The following is a 20283-nucleotide window of genomic DNA, read 5'->3' as shown; positions in this document are numbered from 1 at the left end:
GATCTGAGAATCTGATGAGATATGTTTTGAATATAAACAATTTAGGCAGCTAAAGTTTTTCCAGAAAACGTATGCCACTTGATGTATGTGAGTGATCAAGGTTTTATTTAAGTGCTTCTAACACAATTTTTAAGTCAGAAATACAAAGCAGTTATTGAGAAACCAACTTAATGCTGACCTCCCACTCCCAAATTTTAAGACAGTCACAGTGCATTACTTTGGGGAAACATCTCAGTGAATAATACAACCAAATCTAGATCATAAGAACACACTTGAAATGGTTGATTTTTTTTTTGTAATTTCATGAGCCCAAACCACCCTGAACTCTGTAAATATGGCCTTTTGTTTCTTTTGGCTGTTCTGCCTCTCTGGACCCCAGGTATGAGTGATTTCTAGGCTTTGCTTACTTTCCAGGTCATCTGCATGTGGGACTAGCAATTTTTGTTTTTTAATTTGCAAGTAAAATATGATTGGAATAGGACTTTATGGGTAGTGAAGAATATTGGCAAGGGCTTTACTTAATATTACTGTGTGCAACTTTGGTGAGGGCGTGTATTAAAGAAGATTACTATTACCTATTATTTGGGTGTAAGCAGACTATGTGCCTTCTCTTATGAGCCTCTGAACTGTTGACTATACTGATGCTTGTCTTTGCATTTATTTTTACCATTCCTTCCATGGGTAGCTAGAAATGGAAACTGAGTGAAAAGTTTTTTGTAAGTGATCTTGTCAGTCAAGACACCTTATGACAGGTTCTCTCCATTTATTTCAGTGAACAGCCTATCCCGCTCCAAGTATTGTTAAGCCGGGAGGCCCAACTGGAACCCTACACAAATACAGAGTTTGGGGCCAGTTCTTTCATCTATTCATCTGCTTCCTGCCACGAGTCACAGTCACCACAATTCCTAGAGTCATCTGCCCTGTCTGCCCCACAGCACAATTCCCCCAGTAGGTCTGCCTCGAACCTTCTTACTTCAGTTGAGGTGGATAGTGTTGACCCCTCTGTGTTCCACAAGCAGTGCTTACCTAAAACACCAGGGATGACTGAGAAGAACTCTCATCATGGTTGGGAACCATTAGACATACCAGGGGGTAAGCTGCAAGGCTGCAGGGATGATAACAGCAGCTGCAACAGGTTCCACTCCAAAGAAGGAAGAGGCATTGATCAAGAAGAGCTATTCCAAGAAAAGAAGGATCCTGTTGACTCACCCCAGGTGATACCTTGGTCACACCCAACTGGAACAGCCCTCTGTGAGAGAGATGATGCACACAGCCTCGGCTGTAGTCCTACAAGTTCATCAGCTCAGCCCAACCTTCCCTGTTACAGAGCCTGCCCCCCCATAATGCCTGCTGCTTCATCATCTGTGTTTTGCTCTCCTGATACTGTGCAGAAAACTAACCAATGCCTCCAAGCCAAAAGCCTCAAAACTTTGTTGACTTCAAAAGTGGACGGAGGCAGTGAGGAGCCCTATAGGCCAGAGTTTCTGGGTACAAAGGGGCTTGTCCGCTCTCTGGCGGAACAGTTCCAGAGGATGCAAGGTGCCACCACAAGAGATAGTACAGATTCCGTAGATAGAAGTTTTCCAAATAGTCTAAGGAAGAACTCTTCCCCTTCTGACTGTAAGCTTCCTTTCCCACAGGGTCAAGGGAAAGGCTATTGGCCTTGGGCAAAACAGCAACCCTCTGTTAATAGTAGGGACAGACCACCTTCCTGGGAAGAGCCTTCTGATCATCCTTCTCTTGCCATGAACTCTGGGCTTCCCAATGGTGAAAATTCTTGGGGAGGACAGCCCAGGTTGGCAGAGTCAGGTATGTACCAAGGGAAGCCATCACAAGTAAGAGATGCTCGGCCTAAGGAGTTGGGCAGCAATGTCGACTTGGGAACTTTCTTGCCCTTGGATTCCTGGAGCAATGTCACAAGGCTCTGTGATTCTCAGCTTAAACTTGGGGTCCCTGGGCCAGAAATGAAGTCCTCCCTGCCAAATCCCCATACCTGTGTAACCTATCCAGTCAGAAACCATATCCTTTTGCATCCACATTGGAATGAAGACACAGAGCAGGAGACCTCAGAATTGGAGTCTCTCTACCAGGCCAGTCTTCAGGCTTCTCAGACTGGCTGTTCTCGATGGGAGCAGCAGGAGGTGGCCTGGTATCCACTTAGCCAAACAGGTAAGAATGCAACCAGGGATAGGGGAGTGAGGGATGTATAAAAACTGGAAGCAGGAGGACAAGATCAGAGGTGGGGTGATATTCTGTCCAAATAATATCCCCATATTAGAAGGTGGTAGTAGAACTTTAGACTTTATTTATAAAGACTTCTGGACAAGACTAGACATTTCTCTGGCTAGAGAGAAGAATGGGGACAGAATCATCACTCCTAGGCCAGTTCTCTCCTTCTAAAGAAAGAGACCAATAAGTATATGCCCAGGGCTTCTTCAGCATATGAGTCAGTGCTAAGGAATGGCTCATAGGTCTTTGTGAGTGGTTCAGCATAACAGGTGAGGCTGAGGGGAAGTCATCCTTCCATGGCTCAGAAGCTGAACTAATCCCTAGATCCAGCTTCCAGATCCAGCTTGTAGTGAGGATGTCCACACTGCACCAAATCTGCAAAGGGCATTTCCAGATTATTCTGAACCAGCAGTCTCAAGATCTCTGATCCTTTAGGAACTTCCAGGTTTAGAATTTTCAAGGTGGTATGCCTGTAGGTACCCATTCACTGACTTTTCAGGAGATTGTGTTTTGTGAAGAGTGAAGTCTACGCCTTAAGTGCACATCACAGACTTCTGGAAATTGAATAAATGAATAATATTTATAACTTAGATTGATGCACTTAAGGTTTCGTCTAGCTTAATCATTAATTGTCAGTATAAATTTGGATGTCACTTAATAACCCAGGACCAAGTTTCTAACCTATAAAAAGAAAAAATTAATTCAATGATTTTTTTTTTTAAAGATTCCTTCCAACTCTTAAAATATGTATGAGTCTGTGAAACTGAACTCATAGCGCCCTGGCTGCTGTCGCTCAGTGGATTGAGCATCGGCCTGCAAACCAAGTGTCGCTGGTTCGATTCCCAGTCAGGGCACATGACTAGGTTGCACACCAGGTCCCCAGTTGGGGGCGCGAGAGAGGCAACCGCACATTGATGTTTCTCTCTCTCTTTCTCCTTTCCCCTCTCTCTGAAAACAGATAAATTAAATAAAGTAAAGTAACCTTGTTAAAAAATAAAAAATTAATTAAAAAAAATTGAACTCATTGAACTTTTACCTTCAATTCAGGCATACCAGTTTCCATAATGGTTCCTTGCATGCTGCTAACCAGTGTTTAATTACAGTCAAACAACAGGTGTTCAATGAGTACCTACTATGTTCCGAGGAGCTGTGGGGGAGTTATCACATAAATGTGAGATTTGATATTACAATATCTTTTTTAGGATGGGCATCCTAGTGTAGACTTTGCAATTACATGTATATATTAAGTGCTCCTTAGGTACACAGGGGCAGGGCAGTATGGGAAGATTCTAAAGATGAGGAAAAGCTGGAGTCAGCCTCAGTTAGCTTCCTGTGTAATATAAGGGAGAAAGAACATACAAATGTCAAGTGTTTTAATAATAATAAACACATATAAAAGAATACATTGCAAGTAAAATATAATTGACTAATTGACTGTCAAATATTATATTACAAAAACAGCAAAACAAAAAAAACCTTTATATTACCCAAAATAGCAAAATTTTTCGTTGTTGATAGTCTTGTCATATATAAAGTAATAAAAATTATTGATAATCCCACTCTTCAGATTTTGTGAGTTTACTTCTAGCTATTTTATACATATTGACTCTATATTTTGTTTTAGTTTTACAAAAAGCAGGATCATTATGATATGATTGACTGTTTAGGTTATTTCCAATTTTTAAATAATATTACACTGTGATGAATATTTTTAAACTTAAGTGACTACATTTCTGATAAGCTCCTTAGAATAAACTTAGAAGAGTAATAACTAGTTGAAGGTTATTAACTTTTAGAAAATATCTTCATATTTACTGGCAAATTAGCCTTCAGGAAGATTATACTCCTAAAATCAATATGAAAGAGTGCCTACCAACTATTAATTTTTTCTTTGACAGTGAACAAAACTAATTTTAAAAATCCATCTAATGAATCAGTTCTCAAAATACTTACCAAGCCAACTAGCCTTTAGGGATGTCATTCTTTATCTTATTGTGAAGCATTTATTAAGCACCAAATTACTTCTTTCCACTCCTTTAATGATAGATAACATTGTGTACAATTAAGTATACGTACAATGTGATTGTTTGATACATGCATTTATTGCTAAATGATTACTACAACAAAGTTAGTTAACACAACCATCACCATACATAATTAAAATATCTTTGTGGTAAGAACTACTCTCTTAGCAGCTTTCAGGTATATAACACAATATTGTTAACTATAGTCATGATCCCCTGGCTGGTTTGGCTCAGTGGATTGAGCGTCGGCCTGCGAGCTAAGTGTCGCTGGTTCGATCTTCCAGTCAGGGCACATCAGAGAAGGAAAACTCTGACTCCAAAAAACCTCCGCTGCCTTGCGGCATACCTCTTCAGGGGAAAGGCTAAGGGAGTAAACCCCGACAGAAAATCCGGAGCCGGAGTCCCTAAGGCGGTTTGACGTTGTAGTCAACACCGGCAACTCCTGCGGCGCACCTGAAACCAAGCTGTATTGACTCCGTCTTTCCCTTGGACCCTTCAGCTGCGAAGAGAGGGGGGGTCTGCTGCATGGGCAACAGCAGACCCTCCATATCACCCTGCCCAGGCTCTGTAGCTTCAGCTTCACTGGAGAGGACACTCCAGCGTCATCGCAAGATGTCGATTCAACACGGGAGGAGACAGATACCGTGTCACTCCCGAGTCGGACTGCACAGCCATTCTCGGCGGTGCAGATAGACTCTTAAGAAGCTACACCATCGTCTCTCGAGACGGACGGCTGCCGACGACGACGAGTCATGATCCCCAGAACTTATAACTAGAAGTTTATACCCTTTGACTAACAGCTCTTCAATTCCCCCACTGCCCCCATCCCTGGCAACTACATACTATTCTCTGTTTCTATTAGTTTGCTTTTTTTTTTAAGATCCCACATTTATGATCATATAATATTTGTCTTTCTCTAATTTTTTAAAGCTTTATTGATACATAATTTACATATCATACAAGTCACCTAAAGTGTGCAATTCATAAGGTTTTATTGTATTCACAGAGTTGTCTGTCCATCACAACAATCAATTTTAAAGTGTTTTCATCACCCCCAAAAGAAGGCCTGTACCCATTAGTAGTCATTCCCCATTTCCTCCTACCCCTTTCTCCCAGCCCCAGGCAATTTCTAATTTATTTTCTGCCTATAGATTTGCTTATTTTGGACATTTTATATAGAAGGAATCATATACCATGTTTTTGACCAGATTATTGACATGGTTATAGTTCCTAAAGAGTTACACAAACACTGCCCTTGACATATTTTAAATTTCATTGTACTTTGGAGTTGGACTGATGTCATCTTAAGAATAAAAAATAACTTCTTGTCATGGTATATGCAAAAGTTAAGAGTAAGAGTAAATGTTATATAGCCCTCACATAGTTATTACTAACTTGCATGGTGATTATTCTGGCCAATTATTAATATATGGGCAATTATTAATATATAGCCAATAATTGATGTAGCTGTAGCACCTTCCCCTTTCCCTTCCCCACTGGTTTATTTAAAGCATAACCCAGACATAACATTTCCTCCATAAATAGTTTAGAATCTATCTCAAAGAAATAAAGACTTTAATTTTTATTTATTGATGAAAGAGAGAGAGAAACATTGACCTTGTTGCTCCACTTATTCTATGCATTCCTTTGTTGAGTCCTTTTTTTTTAAGTATATTGATTATATTGTTACAATAGTTGCAATTTTTTCTCCTTTGCTTCCCTCTGCCCAGCACCCCCTCTCCCCCAGCAATCCCCCCTCTCCAGTCCATGCCCATGAGTCATACATACAAGTTCTTTGGCTTCACCCTTTCCTATATTATTCTTTTTAAAAATAATTAATTAATTAATTAAACAATAAAAAATAACAATCCCTCCCTCTCAGACTTAAGACCCTTTATAATCTTATAAAGGACAATGAGCAAAGGTCTCGTGCTCCTCTAGCTGCTTCAAGCTGGACATGGTCATCATTCTACCTACCCTTGGGTCCAGAAATCCCTAATAAGAGTTGGGGTGTGGAGGGGAGGGTGGCCTTCCCACATGGGGAAGGATTGTGCAGACTCCAGGTCAGTTGGCTGTCCCTGGACAATGGCGTGCTTGGTTTAACAGGCTGGCATCCTTGTTGTATTCCAGCCACTTAGTTCAGCCAAACCATTGGGTCTCAGGAGGCAGCAATGCAGACAGGATTAAGTGAGGCATAGGCTTATGCCCTCTGGTTCAATTCTGCTCATTTGTTTTTGTTGTTCACTAGTCACCTGTAATAGGTGACAGCATAAGATATTTTTCTTTCATTGCCTGGCTTATTTCGCTAAGCATAATTCTCTCTAGTTCCATCCATGTTGTTGCAAATGGTAGAAGTTCCTTCTTTCTTTCTGCTACATAGGACTCCATTGTGTAAATATACCACAGTTTTTTGATCCACTCATCTACAGATGGGCGCTTAGGTTGTTTCCAGCACTTGGCTATTGTAAATAGTGCTGCTATGAACATAGGGATGCATAGATTCTTTTGAATTGGTGTTTCAGGATTCTTCGGATATAATCCTAGCAATGGAATTACTGGTTCAAAAGGCAGTTCCATTTTTAGTTTTCTGAGGAAATTCCATATTGTTTTCCATAGTGGCTACACCAGTCTGCATTCCCACCAGCAGTGCACCAGGGTTCCCTTTTCTCCACATCCTCACCAGCACTTGTTGTTTGTTGATTTGTTGATGATGGCCATTCTGACTGGTGTGAGGTGGTATCTCATTGTGGTTTTTATTTGCATCTCTCTGATGGCTAGTGATGTTGAACATTTTTTCATATGTCTATGAACCCTCTGTATGTCCTCTTTGGAGAAGTGTCTGTTCAGGTCCTTTGCCCATTTTTTAATTGGGTTGTCTGTCTGCTTGGTGTTGAGTTGTATAAGTTCTTTATATATTTTGGAGATCAGTCCCTTGTCTGAGGTATCATTGGCAAATATATTTTCCCATATGGTTGGTTCCCTTTTTCTCTTACTGATGTTTACTTTTGCTGAGCAGAAACTCTCTAATTTGATGTAGTCCCATTTGTTTATTCTTTCCTTTATTTCCCTTGCCTTAGGAGATATATCAGTGAAAATATTGCTACATGGGATATCTGAAATTTTCCTACCTATGTTTTCCTCTAGGACTTCTATGGTGCCACAGCTTACATTTAAGTCTTTGATTCATTTTGAGTTTATTCTGGTGTATGGTGTAAGTTGGTGGTCTAGTTTCATTTTTTTTTTCATGTCCCTGTCCAGTTCTCCCAATACCATTTGTTGAACCTTTGTTGAGTCTTAGTATGTGCCCTGGCTGGGGATCAAACCCACAACCTTGGTGTATTAGGATGATGCGCTAACCACTTGAGCTATGTGGCCAGAGCTCTGCTTAAGTATCTTTAACGGAATCAGTCTTCTCCTTTCAGGAGGTTTCAGTGACCACCTCCTTGTCTAGGGGAGCATGCTTGACTTGATTAGAGGAACAACAGATTCTAATCATCCTAGCTGTAATTCTTAAATCTGACCGCATCATAGTCATCTGAGGAGTGGCTTTTAAAAAAAAATGATTTTGTATAAATAGGATCATAGCACACATGCTTTTTTATCATGGACAATTTTACTGTTTATCTCTCCTCCCCTCAAATCAATCCCTACCTTTTATTCCCCACCTTCCCAGGTAATAATATAATATGCATATTTCTATATTTTTCTGTTTGTAAAGTCCTATGTGGATCTATGTGTATAGTGTTTTTTTTTGGGGGGGGGTAATATTGTAGGTTTTTTTTCCTTATAATAATACTTCATGAAAATCTCCCCAAACCATCTAGTTTAACTCCCTTCTTTTTTAGTAATGGGCAGTATTCGATATTGAGGATACCATAATGTCTTTAGCCATTCTGCTCCAGATAGGCATTATTTTATTTCTAGTTCTTGGCTACCACAAACAGTGCTACAATAAACTGCTATTTTTGCTTCTTATTCCCAGGAGTAATATTGTTGGTAAGAGGATAAATATATTTTCACGTTTAATTGGTATTTCTAGATTGCTTTTTAGGAAGACTAACATTTTACATTTCATAAACAATGTCTTAGTTTATTTTCCCACACTTAAAAAAAATTCTCACCTGAAGATATGTTAATTGATTTTAGAAAGAGATGAAAGGAGAGAGAGAGAGGGAGAGTGAAAGAAATAGAGACGGAAACAGAGAGAGGGAGACATAGATGTGAGAAAGAAACATCGATCAGTTGCCTCCTGTATGCACTGTGACTGGGGATTAAACCCACAACCTATATATGAGCCCTGACTGGGAATTGAACCCACAGCCCTTTGGTGCATGGGATGATGCTCCAACCAACTGAGCCACCTGGACAGAGAGGAATTCTCCCACACTTTTAGGGGAAGCCTTTTAAAAATAAATATTCCTGTGCTGCAACCACAAAGATTCTGATTCAGTATGTTTGTAGAGAGAGACAGGAAGCTGTATTTTTTAAAGCTCCTAGATGAATCTGAGGTGGTTTTCGGATCACTGCATTTAAACTCAAGGAAACATTAAAAATAACTTGTTTCTAGCTTAATATCAGCAATATCATGCTTTAGCCTAAAGACATATATTAGAATCAAAATATCAAATAAAGACATGAATGGTGATAGGCATAGATATATCAAATACAGGTCAAGGGCATGTGCATCTTCAGAATGGGAGGCTTAATTAGGTGCATTGGGGCAAGCCCCTTGGGAATCATATATCCAGTTTGGAGCAGCTCTTAACAGTCTAGCAAGATATTGAGGAAGAGATAAACATTTAGTGATTGTTTAGAATTTTAAGTAATTGAGAGAAGCTAATGGAAATAAAAGAGTGTTGCACATACAAAATGTTGCTGAAGAGCTCCTATTCATAATAATAGGAAGCAAAAATTGAGAGACTTGAATTTTAATAATGGTTAAACTGCTTACTACCTGTGAAACCATGGAACTCATTTTCATGTTATATAAAATGAGGAAGTTTGATAGATGATTACTATGATCATTTCAGTTTCTAACTAGACTGGAGATAATACTTTCTTTGTCATCACAGATGCTCTAGAGAATCACTGTGTTGGAAAATGTCCTCTATATATTTTAAGTCTTGTGCACAAGTCTGACAGAAGCAAAGTTAATTGTGTTTACAAAAATGAAATGAGGCAAAATGGGGACATTCAGCTTTCTCTCCACAGAGCCCCTTCTCTACAAGGTTCTTCAAGGCCTGTGTTCTGAGATCCTTGTGGTGTATAAGAAAACTATGCATATTCTGAAACTTTTGTTTCTACATTCCAGTAGCACATCCTCCATTAGATCCGGGGATGTATATTTGTTGTTTAATGAAACAACTCCTGAGTTTTGTGCTGCCAGGCTCAGAGTTTAGGTTCCAAGAGAAGGGATGGCTTCAACTTGTGTTTATCTTTTCCTCCTCAGGCTCTGCAGACAGCATTGGAAGGAGGTTGCACTCGGCCCCTGGCCTTGGTCTCTCAAAGACCCCAACAACAGAAATGGAGCATAGTCTCCATGAAGCCAGCATAGTGCCTGCTTCTCAGGTACCAGTCTCAGGTGCTAAAGTGCTGGGCATGGGGTGGTGCATTGGGGAAGGAATTGTGGAGACATATGAGTGGTAGGGTTGGTGCTAAGGCAGAGGCATGTGGGGCTATTAGACAAGAATAAGGTCTATGATTGAGCTGCTTTTGAATGAGAGGAGATTGCCACCTAGATACTATCCTTCAAATTTATCTAATTCAGGTCTCTACTAGTGAGTCTTACCCTATTCTCTCCCACATTCCTGGGAACAGGGTCTGTGGGAAAACCCCAGGTCTGGTGTTACGGGTTAGCCTATCTGTGTCTGTGTATTTGAAGGCTACACCTTGTCAAGACCCCAGCAGGGAGTATGGAGAAAATAAGTACAGTGCAGAGAATTTTTGCTGCATCTCATGCAAACTCAGTGGCACTGTTGTCTTAGAGAGGGAGGAGGCCCCGGTCTCTTCCCACAGTTTTGTAAGTAGAATCAGTGTCTATCTATTCAGAATACCCTCTTTCTCTTGCTAGGTAAAATACTGTGGAAGTGAAGGGGCAGAAAAAAACTGAAGGTTGTAATTTTGGGGAAAGCGATGTACACTCAGCAAAAATGAGAACACATAGTCATTATTTTATTGACACACATTTAGTTGGAACCCAGAGGAATGTCTCTTTCCTGCAGCAGTTCTGCAAGGTGTGTTATAGGGTTCCCTAGGGTGAGAAGAGTCCTAGTAGCCTTGAGAGGAGTCTCTGAGAAGCAATGGCTTCTCTTTGGGTCAGAACCCATTGCACTAATCAAAGGAAGAGATGGGATGGAATATTGTTTTGCCTTTTCCTCCCCACCCTAGTACATGATTGAGTGAGGTCCAGTGTGCTTTCAAGCTGAAATAAAGCATGTGCATTAGCAAAAATAGGAAAATTATTTTAAATCCTCCTCCTGAGGTCTTTCTTACATAATTAATGCAGTAATCTGTAGGTGAAAGGGACAGGGACACACAAATCAGCAGAGATCAACAAACTCAAATAGTTTCAGTGGCTGGATTTATAAATTGTGCATTTTGAAAATTTCACACACTTGCCCAAGGCAAGTGCCCAATAGAGGTCAGGATACAAAGCACCAGTGCATTGAAACTTGTTCACCAGGTTACCTCAATAAAAATTTTAAAACAGGTTTTAAATATGTGGTATAAAAATTAAAAGGTACAAAAGGATATAGAATGAAAACTGTCTCTGTTCTCCCAGTTTTTCAGATCCAGTTTCTCTTTCCTAGAGGCAGTCATTTTCTCCAATTTATTGTTCATCAGTTCCTGAACAACTCTTTTAACAGTTTGCTATTCTTTTTGAAAAAGGTGGTCTTTTTTGCCCAGCATGTCTTCTATACCTTTAATGGCAAATTGTTACTTTCCTAGAAGATTTGGCTTGCTTTCTTCTGACTTCTGTACTACTTATTCATTCATTCATTCTTCTAATTGCTCATTGAGCTTATGTTTCAGGTGTGGTGCCAGGTGCTGGAGATGCAGTGGCTAGTGAGCTAGATGTAGTCCCTGATTTCATGGACTTTACAGTCTACTGGAGGAGACAGATAAATAAACAATTCTAATATAACATGATAGGATTTAATGCTGTGGAAGTATAATAGAAGAAAATCTAAACTAGGCTTGCGGGATAAGGGAAGACTTCCTGGAAGATGCAGAAAAGATATACTATAGGTTAAGGGACCCGAAGCAGATTTTCACTGAATTAAAAGAAGTTTGGTATGGCAAGATTAGAGTCTGGCAAGGGAAGGATGGAGAGTGTTGACTAGTGAGACTGGAAAGAATATAAACAAGGGTTATATCATCAACTATAGTAAGAAGTTTGGGAGAATAGTGAGAAGTGGACATACTTCCAATTAGAAGCAAAAATCAATGGGACTTGGTTCCTGCCTGCCTTGATACAGGGAAAGGAGAATCAAAGATCATGTCCAGGAATTATGAGTTGATCAATAATGATATATTTGAGGGAAGAGAAGCAGGAATATATTTGAGGGAAGAGATGTATACAATTTTGGATATGCAAGGTGGGGCAAAAGTAGGCTTACAGTTCTATGGAAAATAATACAATTAAATAATAACACCAGAATGAATTTTGTGTTTTGCGTATTCATAATTATAAACCTCCTTCTGCCCCACCCTGTATTAAGCTTGAGTGGAGATATCTTATAGGCCTTTGGATGTGAGACATATAGGCTTGAAATTGAGATTTGAAAATCATACCCATTGAAAAGAGGAAAAGAATATTGTAAAAGAGGGGAGCCAGGACATATCCCCAAAGTGTATCAGATTTTAGGTGGTTCATCTGAAAACCTCTAAAAGGAGACTTAGTAAAGGAGATCAGAGAGATAGAAGGGAAACCAGCAAAGTGTGGTGTCACTCTCTTCTGTCCAGAAGAAAGGAATAGTTAGCTGTGTCACATGTGAAAGGACCTGGTCCTTAGGCTACTTGGTAAATGCCTACTATGTGCCATGCTATGGAAAATGCTATGAACATTCTGATGAAAAAGCAAATTATGTCCTTAAATAGCTTACAACCTCATAAAGAAATTAAGATATATTGGCATATAGATTATTTTATTTAATATTTATTAAATGCCTGTAATATTCCAGGTGCTGTTCAAAGTGCTGGGGATACTGGAGTGAAAAGAACTGTATTCTACTAGGAGAAAAAGACAATAAACAAGTTAATCCTAGGCAATGTGTGCTAAAGAAGAATAAAACAAAGCAAGAGGATAAGGAGTGAAGAGGTAACAGTGGTTATTCTCAGGATTACTTTTGATAGAGTAGTGAAGGAAATCAGCTCTAAGGAAAAAACATTTGATCAGAGACCTCAGTGATAATGAAGGTGTGAGCCATGGAAAGAACATTCCAGATAACAGAAGCAGTAAGAGTAAAAGGCCTGAAGTGAAATGAGTATAGTGTATTTGTGGAACATTAAAAAGGTTAGAGTGTAAAAGGTGCAGGAATGGTAGGAGATAAGTGACAAAGATTGGCATTGCCATATCACATCAGAACTTCCAGGCCACAGTAAGGAGGTAGTGGGCTGGAAATTGGAAGATCAGATCAGAGGTTGTTGCCATGGTTCAGTTAAGTTGAAATATGAAACCTATGGGTAGAATTGACAGTATTTGGCAAAGGCAACTAATGGAATGGTGAATGAAAAGTGCAAAATCAAGGGCAATGTCAATACATGAGTCTGGGTAACTTAAGAAAATGTGGTACCTGGAGGAGGAGTTTGGAAGAATGTTGGTTCAATTGTGGACATATGAGTGTTTCAAATGTTAATGGGGATATTTCTGAGATTTTGCCTCAAAACTTAATGGCTGATAGAGTGAAGAGCATGACATAAGCATCAGTGGGTGCAAACTTGACAGGCAAACAACGAGACAGTGGAATGTAGCAATAACAGGAGAGAATGGAGTAGTAGAATTCTTGATTCTACACTTAAGGAGATAAATTTTGGTTCCCAATATTTAGAGAGAGTATAGAATTTTCTTTCTCAATCTCTTAGCCTTTCTGAATTTCTTTCTCATTTCTATCTTTAATTTTCTATCTCTACTTTCTAATTCTTTTAGCATTAAGGAGTTTTCTAAAGACATAGATGGTAGGGTTGGGAAGGTAAGGACTATGAGGAAGACAAGTTAAGAGAGGAGGATCTGCAGTTTGGTGTCTCCAGTTTATAGTAATAAGGATGTGTTTCCTAGGAGAACTAACAGGAAGAGTGACGGTAAATTGAGTCCCTTTCCAGAACAAGGCATGTTTGCACTTTAGTTCCCTCCATCTCCCCCTGCTTGCCTCACTGTGTTTACCCAATCATATCCTGCTGTATGTTAATTCTCATCTCTGTGTTTTTTTGTCGTCTCATTATAAGGATTCATCAAACGCGAGGAAAAAGGCTTTGGAAACCAGGCATCGTTGTTCCAGCTCCTCTTCCCTCCCTGTCATCCATGACCCTCCTGTGTTTCTCCTTGGTCCCCAACTCTACCCACCCCAACCACAGTTCCTGTCCCCAGATGTCTTGATGCCCAGCATGGCAGGGGAGCCCCATAGACCCCCAGGTAACTCTCCCCTCAAGTTTATTATTATGTGCCAGAATGTGGTACCTTTACAGGGACCTAAAGGTTCAAATTAGTACGCCTTTAGGTATGTGTACGTCCCAAGGTGGGTTTGTAAAGGGATATGAATTACTGCTTTAGATCAAACATTGTTCTAGATGAATTGTGATTGAATCATTTCTAGGGCAGCATAGTTCCTAGACTAAGGGTCTAGACTAGAGTTGCCAGAATCTAACAGCCCTTGAAAATGAACTGCTTCAGTTATGATAGGATAAGGTTTTAAGTGACCAACAGGAGTTAATACCCAGTCTTTAGGACCTCCCTCCACCCCCAAACAGAATGTATCATCTCTATTAGTTTTCTCTCCTACCCCTTAAGTCTCAGGGATGGTCTAAGAGGACAAGGAGTGAATGGGAGACTGAGGAGAACCCTGTACATGGAATACCCATGCCATGTATAAAGATCTGAACAGCTCTGGGGAAGGTGGGCAGCCTCAGTCTGGCTTTCTCCATAGCAAGATTTGCTTCTTTTCCTCTTCATGGGCTAAATCTACAATTTAAGGCAGTGATTCTTATTGGGAAATTGGAGGTAATATTAGCATCTAGTTGATAGAGACCAGTGATGTTGCTAAACATCCTGCAATGCACAGGGAAGTTTCCTTGCACCCCTTTATCTCCCAAACAAAAAATTATCAGCCCAAAATATCAGTAGTGCCAAGGTTGAGAAACCTTAGTTTATGCATATAAATGCCCCAGGGCAGAGGGTGATAGTGGTTCTAGAACAGAAGATAGGGTAGTATTGTGATATTTGTATTCAAATTTTAGGAAGCTTTAGATAAACAGGTCTTCTGGATAGATGGACTTTCTATTAGTCTGTGGAGCAGCCAAGTAGCCAGCTTCCTTTCACAGTTGTTAGGGGCATTTGATTATATAGGCAGCATTTATTGCAGCCTATTCTGCACCAAATGCTTTAGTGAATACAGAGGAGAAAGAAGGCAGCTCTCTACTCTCAAAGAGCTCAGTATTTAAATAATCAGAATATGCATACACACATACATACATACATACATGTAACAATATAAAACATGTTGATGGGATATAAAAATAAATAATTGGGAAGTATTTTTATAAGTGATTCTTTTAAGTAAAAGGGAATTAATATATAGAAAAGGCATTTCATATCGTATATGTGGGAGGAGTGGTGTGAACAAAAGCAGAGATCTCAGAATGTGCAAGAATGTAAGCAGAAACTGTTAAACTGGAGCGAAGATACCATGTTAAGAAAATGAGTGATATTTTGGAGTGGTGGCTCTAAGAGTAGAGCTGTCACAATGAGAGCCTACATTTGCAATATTAGGGAGCCATTCTAGAGTGAGTGTGTGCCTTTGCACACACATGCATGTGTTAAAGTTGAAGGATTATAGTGGAATGAGGCAGAAGTATGCAGCATCCAGGAGACTATTTTATTAGCCCAGGTTGGAGGTAAGAGACTTGATTTTGATGTATATTAAGATTTTTAAATGAAATTAAAAGCACATCTAGGTTTCTTCCTTCCCCTGTGTGCATGCTCTTGGAGGGATGGAGAGTTGGGAGGAATAGCCCAGAATGGTCCTTTGGGAAGGAGAGTGGTTTACTAAAGATGCTCAGTCTTTGGGTTTCCTTTCTCTTCCCAGGAACTTCAAGGAGTGCCCAGCAGTTTCTGGCTATGTGTGACAGGGGTGAAACTTCCCAAGGGGTCAAGTATGCAGGAACGACTTTGAACTATTGGAGTCTCCCGCATCGTTCCAGAACAGATGCCTCTTGGGGACCATGGTCAGAGGCCAACCAGCATATTGGGGCTAGCTTCCTGACTACTCCAGGGTACAAGACTCAGCTAACCCACTCTGCCACACTACCAGAAAGACGCCAGGGCCTTCACATTCCTCATGCTCAGTTCTGGGGGGATCTTTTCCATTCACCCTCTCATCCTCCCATTGTTCACCCTGTGTCCCCACCATCAAACAGTCTTCATGTACCCCTGAGATCAGCTTGGAATTCAGGTCCTGTTCCAGGGTCTCGAACCCCTGGCCCTCGAAGAGTAGATATGCCCCCAGATGATGACTGGAGGCAAAGCAATTATGCCCCACAATCTGGGCACAGGAGAACAGGGGAACAAGAGTTCCTGTTTGTTCTAGCAGGTGCCTCGGGAAGAAAGCAGATCAGGGCTAGAGCCCTGCAGCAGACTAGGTCGTAAGTGTCACCCCTTTCCTTTCCTGGAGCCACAGCTTTCTCTGTTAAACTATGCTGTGGCAGAGTTCCTACCCTAACATCCCTGCCAGGGTTGTGCTAGTTTTGTCACATCATGGAGTGGGCAGTGTCTCCTAGGGATGCCAGGAACCTCTAACGTGATGTGGCTCTTTGAGAAGGAATATTTGAAATTCCAATTTCCATTCACCTAGCAAAAAGAAGCAGCTGCTATTTAGGACTTTATTTGAGCCACTTTAAAGATGAATCCATATTACTCTGGACACCAGCCATTCCTTAGATCACCATTTTATTCCCCGGTGCTTTGTGTCCTTACGCGTACCTGAGCCCTCATCCTCTGTTCCTCTACTATATTACCAACTTCTATTCTTTGTTTTATCTACCGATCCCTATTACCTGTCTGTCTTCCCCATCCCCTGTTCTTGGAGGGACATGTAGCCCTATTATCATTGTCCTACCCACAGGGTAGCCCTCCTGCCCAGGTATTATAGACTGTCAGCCTTCCCTGTGTCACCAAAACTTAGGTCTAGAATGTGGAGCTTCCAACATAACATTTACCCTCTGAACAAATGGAGTCAGGCACACTAACACCCTCCTGTCTCAGCAGCAGAGCCATTACTGCCACTTGCTAAGTTACCGTTGTAAACCCTCAGAGTCAGCTGAACTATTTTAGGGCCAAACATACTGTTTTTGTAAAGTATTTTTCATTAATAAATCTATAAGATAGTTCTATTTAAGTCCTCGTCATTTGTCTTTTAAAGTCCTTTTGGGCTGGGAGAAGATGGCGGCTGAGTAGGTGGAAGCTGAGTCTACTTGCTCTAACCCCCAACTTGGTTTCTTGGATGACCTGACAACCTGAACAATCAACAGAATCTTAGCTGATGTGAAGTTTTGAAGCCAAGGAGTACAGAAGATGCTTCACAATGGGAGGTAAGGAAATTTTATAAGTTGAAGGGGAAATACCCTGTGCATGGTGCCTGTAGCAGTGGAGAGACTAGGCAGAAATCACAGCTTTGTGACTCCCTCCCCTCCCAGGGCAGGAGGCCACAGTCTTGCATTAAACCCTAGCCGGGAGGGAGTTGGGGAGATCCAGGCTACACACTCACAACAAGCAGTGAATCCATAGCTCCAGCGCCAAATGCCAACTGGGAGAGTGCAAGAGAGAAACTCTTGTTGCCCAAAATGATCAGGGTCACACCTGCATCAGGGGGAAGCAGGCTGTGGCCTGCCATGACCATTAAAGACTTTTGGCTTTTTGGAGAAGTAGTGTGTGCAGAGAACTGGACAGTGACTCGGTACTGCAGAGGGTATGCCACAGAGAGACTTTTTAAAAGGGGAGCTGAAGCGTGCTGGGTAGGGACCCCATGCACAGCTGTCCTGCTAGCAAAGGGACAGTATGAAAGTGCAGTTTGCTCCCACTGAATACAGCTGGCCAGGGAGATCAGAAAGTTGCATAGTAAAGGGATTTCTGGGCCCCAGCCCAGTGCGACTAGCAAGCCAGGGACTATGCAAAACAGAGTTCATGACTGTCTACTGTGAGGGCAGTAGATTTGGAATTAGATGGGCAAGAGTTGAGCACCTCAAGAACCCCCTTCCCTGGCAGAGGCAGAGTTCAAACCTCTGGAAAGGGAAGGATGTACCCAGCCCCCACCTCCTGCAGGATTGCAAGCATCTTACCCAGTGGGGAAGCTCTGCAGAACAGTTAGGCTAAGCTCAAGAATCCCACGCAGGGTGCATATCTGCAGGAGAAAGACAGGAAGAGAAACTCCCAAAAGGCCCATTTTGAACTTTTCCCAGGAAGATAAAATACACTGGTTCCGAAATCTGAGCAGCAAGGAGTAATCAGGGCCCTCACCCAGCCTTGGCTCTCACATAGACCTGCTATCAGTACCAAGCAGGAGAGAGCTAATGCTCTTACATAGATTGGCCCCTCCGTTGAAATGGACAGCTAGTTTATCAGAAACTATACATTATTGGAAATAAGCTGGGACAGACCAGGATGGGTGGTGCAGGGACAGGGGAACACACCCACATTTTTACCAGAAGACTGAACAGCATCTCCCAGGGAAGACCCCGGGGTCCCACCTTCCAGATCGCAACATAAACCCCCTCTAGAGGTATATGAAGGTGATAAATGTGGTGCTGCCAGAAGTTGGATGACCAACCCCTGGACCTTGAGCTGATAAAAAGCCAGAGGTGGATCCAGAAGGAGAAGACAGAAGGCAAATACCAAACTGCTGAGATGAATTCCACTCATTCTTCTTCAGTATTTGCATTATTTTTTCTCTTGCATAGCCTTTTAACATTTTTCTTTCTCTTCAGTTGTATTCCAACTAATTCACTATATTTTGTTTCTTTTATTCCTTTTATTTATATTTTATTTTATTTTAATTTCAAATCTCACATTGTACCCTTCCCTTGTCTTACTTCATTTTGCCTGCTTCCTTCCTAATCTTATTTTTGTTTTAAATTTTATTGTCCACCTTTCTACCTAATTCCTGTTTCTTACTCTATTTCCTCTCCCACTATCCTCTAAAAATCATTTTTCTTTCCTTTATTCAGCTCATATTCTTTTTTTCTTATTTTAAATTCTTTCCACCTTTATTGTTGCTTGTTTAGTGTGTATATTGCAGTTATTGCTGTTTTTCTTCAATTTTATTTCTATTCACTATTTTTTTATTTCAAATTTCATAGGTTACTCTCCCCCTGTCTAGCTCCATTTTGCCTTCCTCCTGCCCTTACTTATTTGAGTTTGAATTTTTATTTTTCCCCTTTCTTAGCCTGAATTCTATTCCTTACCCTTATTATTTCTCCTCCCTCTATCCTCTCAAAGTCATTTTTATTTACTGTAAACATCTCATATTTTCTTTTCTCTTTCTTACAGTATTCATATTCTCTTTCCACCTTTTTAAATCTTTGTCCATCTGTCATTGTAATTGACCCTATTGAGGTTTTTCTTCAATTTTGTTCCTACTGGTTCACTTTTTTTAAAAAAAATTTATTTCAAACCTTGTATTATACTCTTCCTTTTCTTACTCCATTTTGCCATCTCCCCTTTTTTACTTACATTTTAAATTTTATTTTGGCCCTTCTTGTTTCTATTCCCTATTATTATTGCTCCTCCTTCTTCCCTCTCAACCATTTTTCTTTCCTTTAGTCATATTCTTTTTTCTTATAATATTCTTAATCTCTTTCCACCTTTATTAATCTTTGCTCATTTCACATTGGTATTGCTGATGTGGTAGGGGGATATTTTTGCGGGCATGAGTTTCATTTTCTGGGTAGTTTTGCTTTGTTCTGCTAGCACCTGTACAACAGCATACAAGATGTGGTGGGGGTGGTGACTCTCAGCGAGCTGGACTGAAGAATCCACCAATGAATGAGCCATCAATAATCAAAGCCCAAATACAAGAGAGCCCACATAATTTGATTAAAGGGCATCTCTAGAGCATCCAGCTCAGGAGATCAAAGAGACTGCACCACTGAGTCCCAAAGAACTACCACAGAAGGCCACCCAGCAAGACAGAGAGTCAAAGCAGAGCAATCTGAAACACAGAAGAAAAAAAAAGTTACCTAAAATGGAGAAACAGAGTAGTTACAGAATATCTATGGGGAATGTAAAGTATAGTAAAAGAAATGGAGTAGCCAAAGAACCTGTGCATGACCCATGGACATGAATAATGGTGTGGGGATTGCCTGAGGGAGTGGGGAGTGGTGGGTGAAGGGGGGGGAAATTGGGACAACTGTAATAGCATAAATAATAAAATATAATTTAAAAAAGAAAAAATAAAATGGGGAGACAATTGAAAGGATGGAGGAATCCCCAGAAGAAGAGCAAAATGAAATTGAGGTGAGCAATCTATCAGACACAGAGTTAAAAATAATGGTTATAAGGATGTTCAAGGAACTCAGTGAGAACTACAAGGAACTTTATGGGAGCTACAACGAACTTAGTGGGAACAATATTAGCATGATAAATGACATGGAAACTATGAATAAGAACCAGGAGGAAATAAAGAAAACATCTGAAAAGAATACACTAGAAGGAATTAAAAGCAGACTAGATGAAGGAGAGGACCAAACCAGCGAGCTGGAGTACAAGGTAGAAAAGAACACCCACTCAGAGCTACAAAATGAAAAAAGACTCAAAATGAATGAG

General features: G+C 40.6%; 1 protein-coding gene across 4 annotated transcripts in view; it reads left to right on the top strand.

The window, feature by feature from the left end:
* The window catches only part of USP54 (ubiquitin specific peptidase 54), a 132465-nt gene extending 115604 nt beyond the window's left edge, over positions 1 to 16861 (top strand). For 3 of the 4 annotated variants that reach the window (XM_090278215.1, XM_090278216.1, XM_090278214.1), the window contains 4 exons: positions 773 to 2169; positions 9703 to 9821; positions 13698 to 13884; positions 15554 to 16861. In XM_090278215.1, coding sequence (XP_090134341.1) covers positions 773 to 2169; positions 9703 to 9821; positions 13698 to 13884; positions 15554 to 16113 — 2263 coding nt within the window. In that variant the 3' untranslated portion in view covers positions 16114 to 16861. Of the gene's footprint in view, positions 1 to 772; positions 2170 to 9702; positions 9835 to 13697; positions 13885 to 15553 lie in introns of those variants that run through there. The other variant, XM_090278218.1, reaches the window with a different exon arrangement.
* The last annotated feature ends 3422 nt before the right edge of the window (positions 16862 to 20283 follow it).

This window comes from Furipterus horrens, unplaced genomic scaffold (genome assembly GCF_987537825.1).
Source record: "Furipterus horrens unplaced genomic scaffold, mFurHor1.1.pri manual_scaffold_5, whole genome shotgun sequence".
In the NCBI taxonomy this organism is placed as follows: domain Eukaryota; kingdom Metazoa; phylum Chordata; class Mammalia; order Chiroptera; family Furipteridae; genus Furipterus; species Furipterus horrens.
This window is presented reverse-complemented; position numbering and strand designations above follow the sequence as displayed.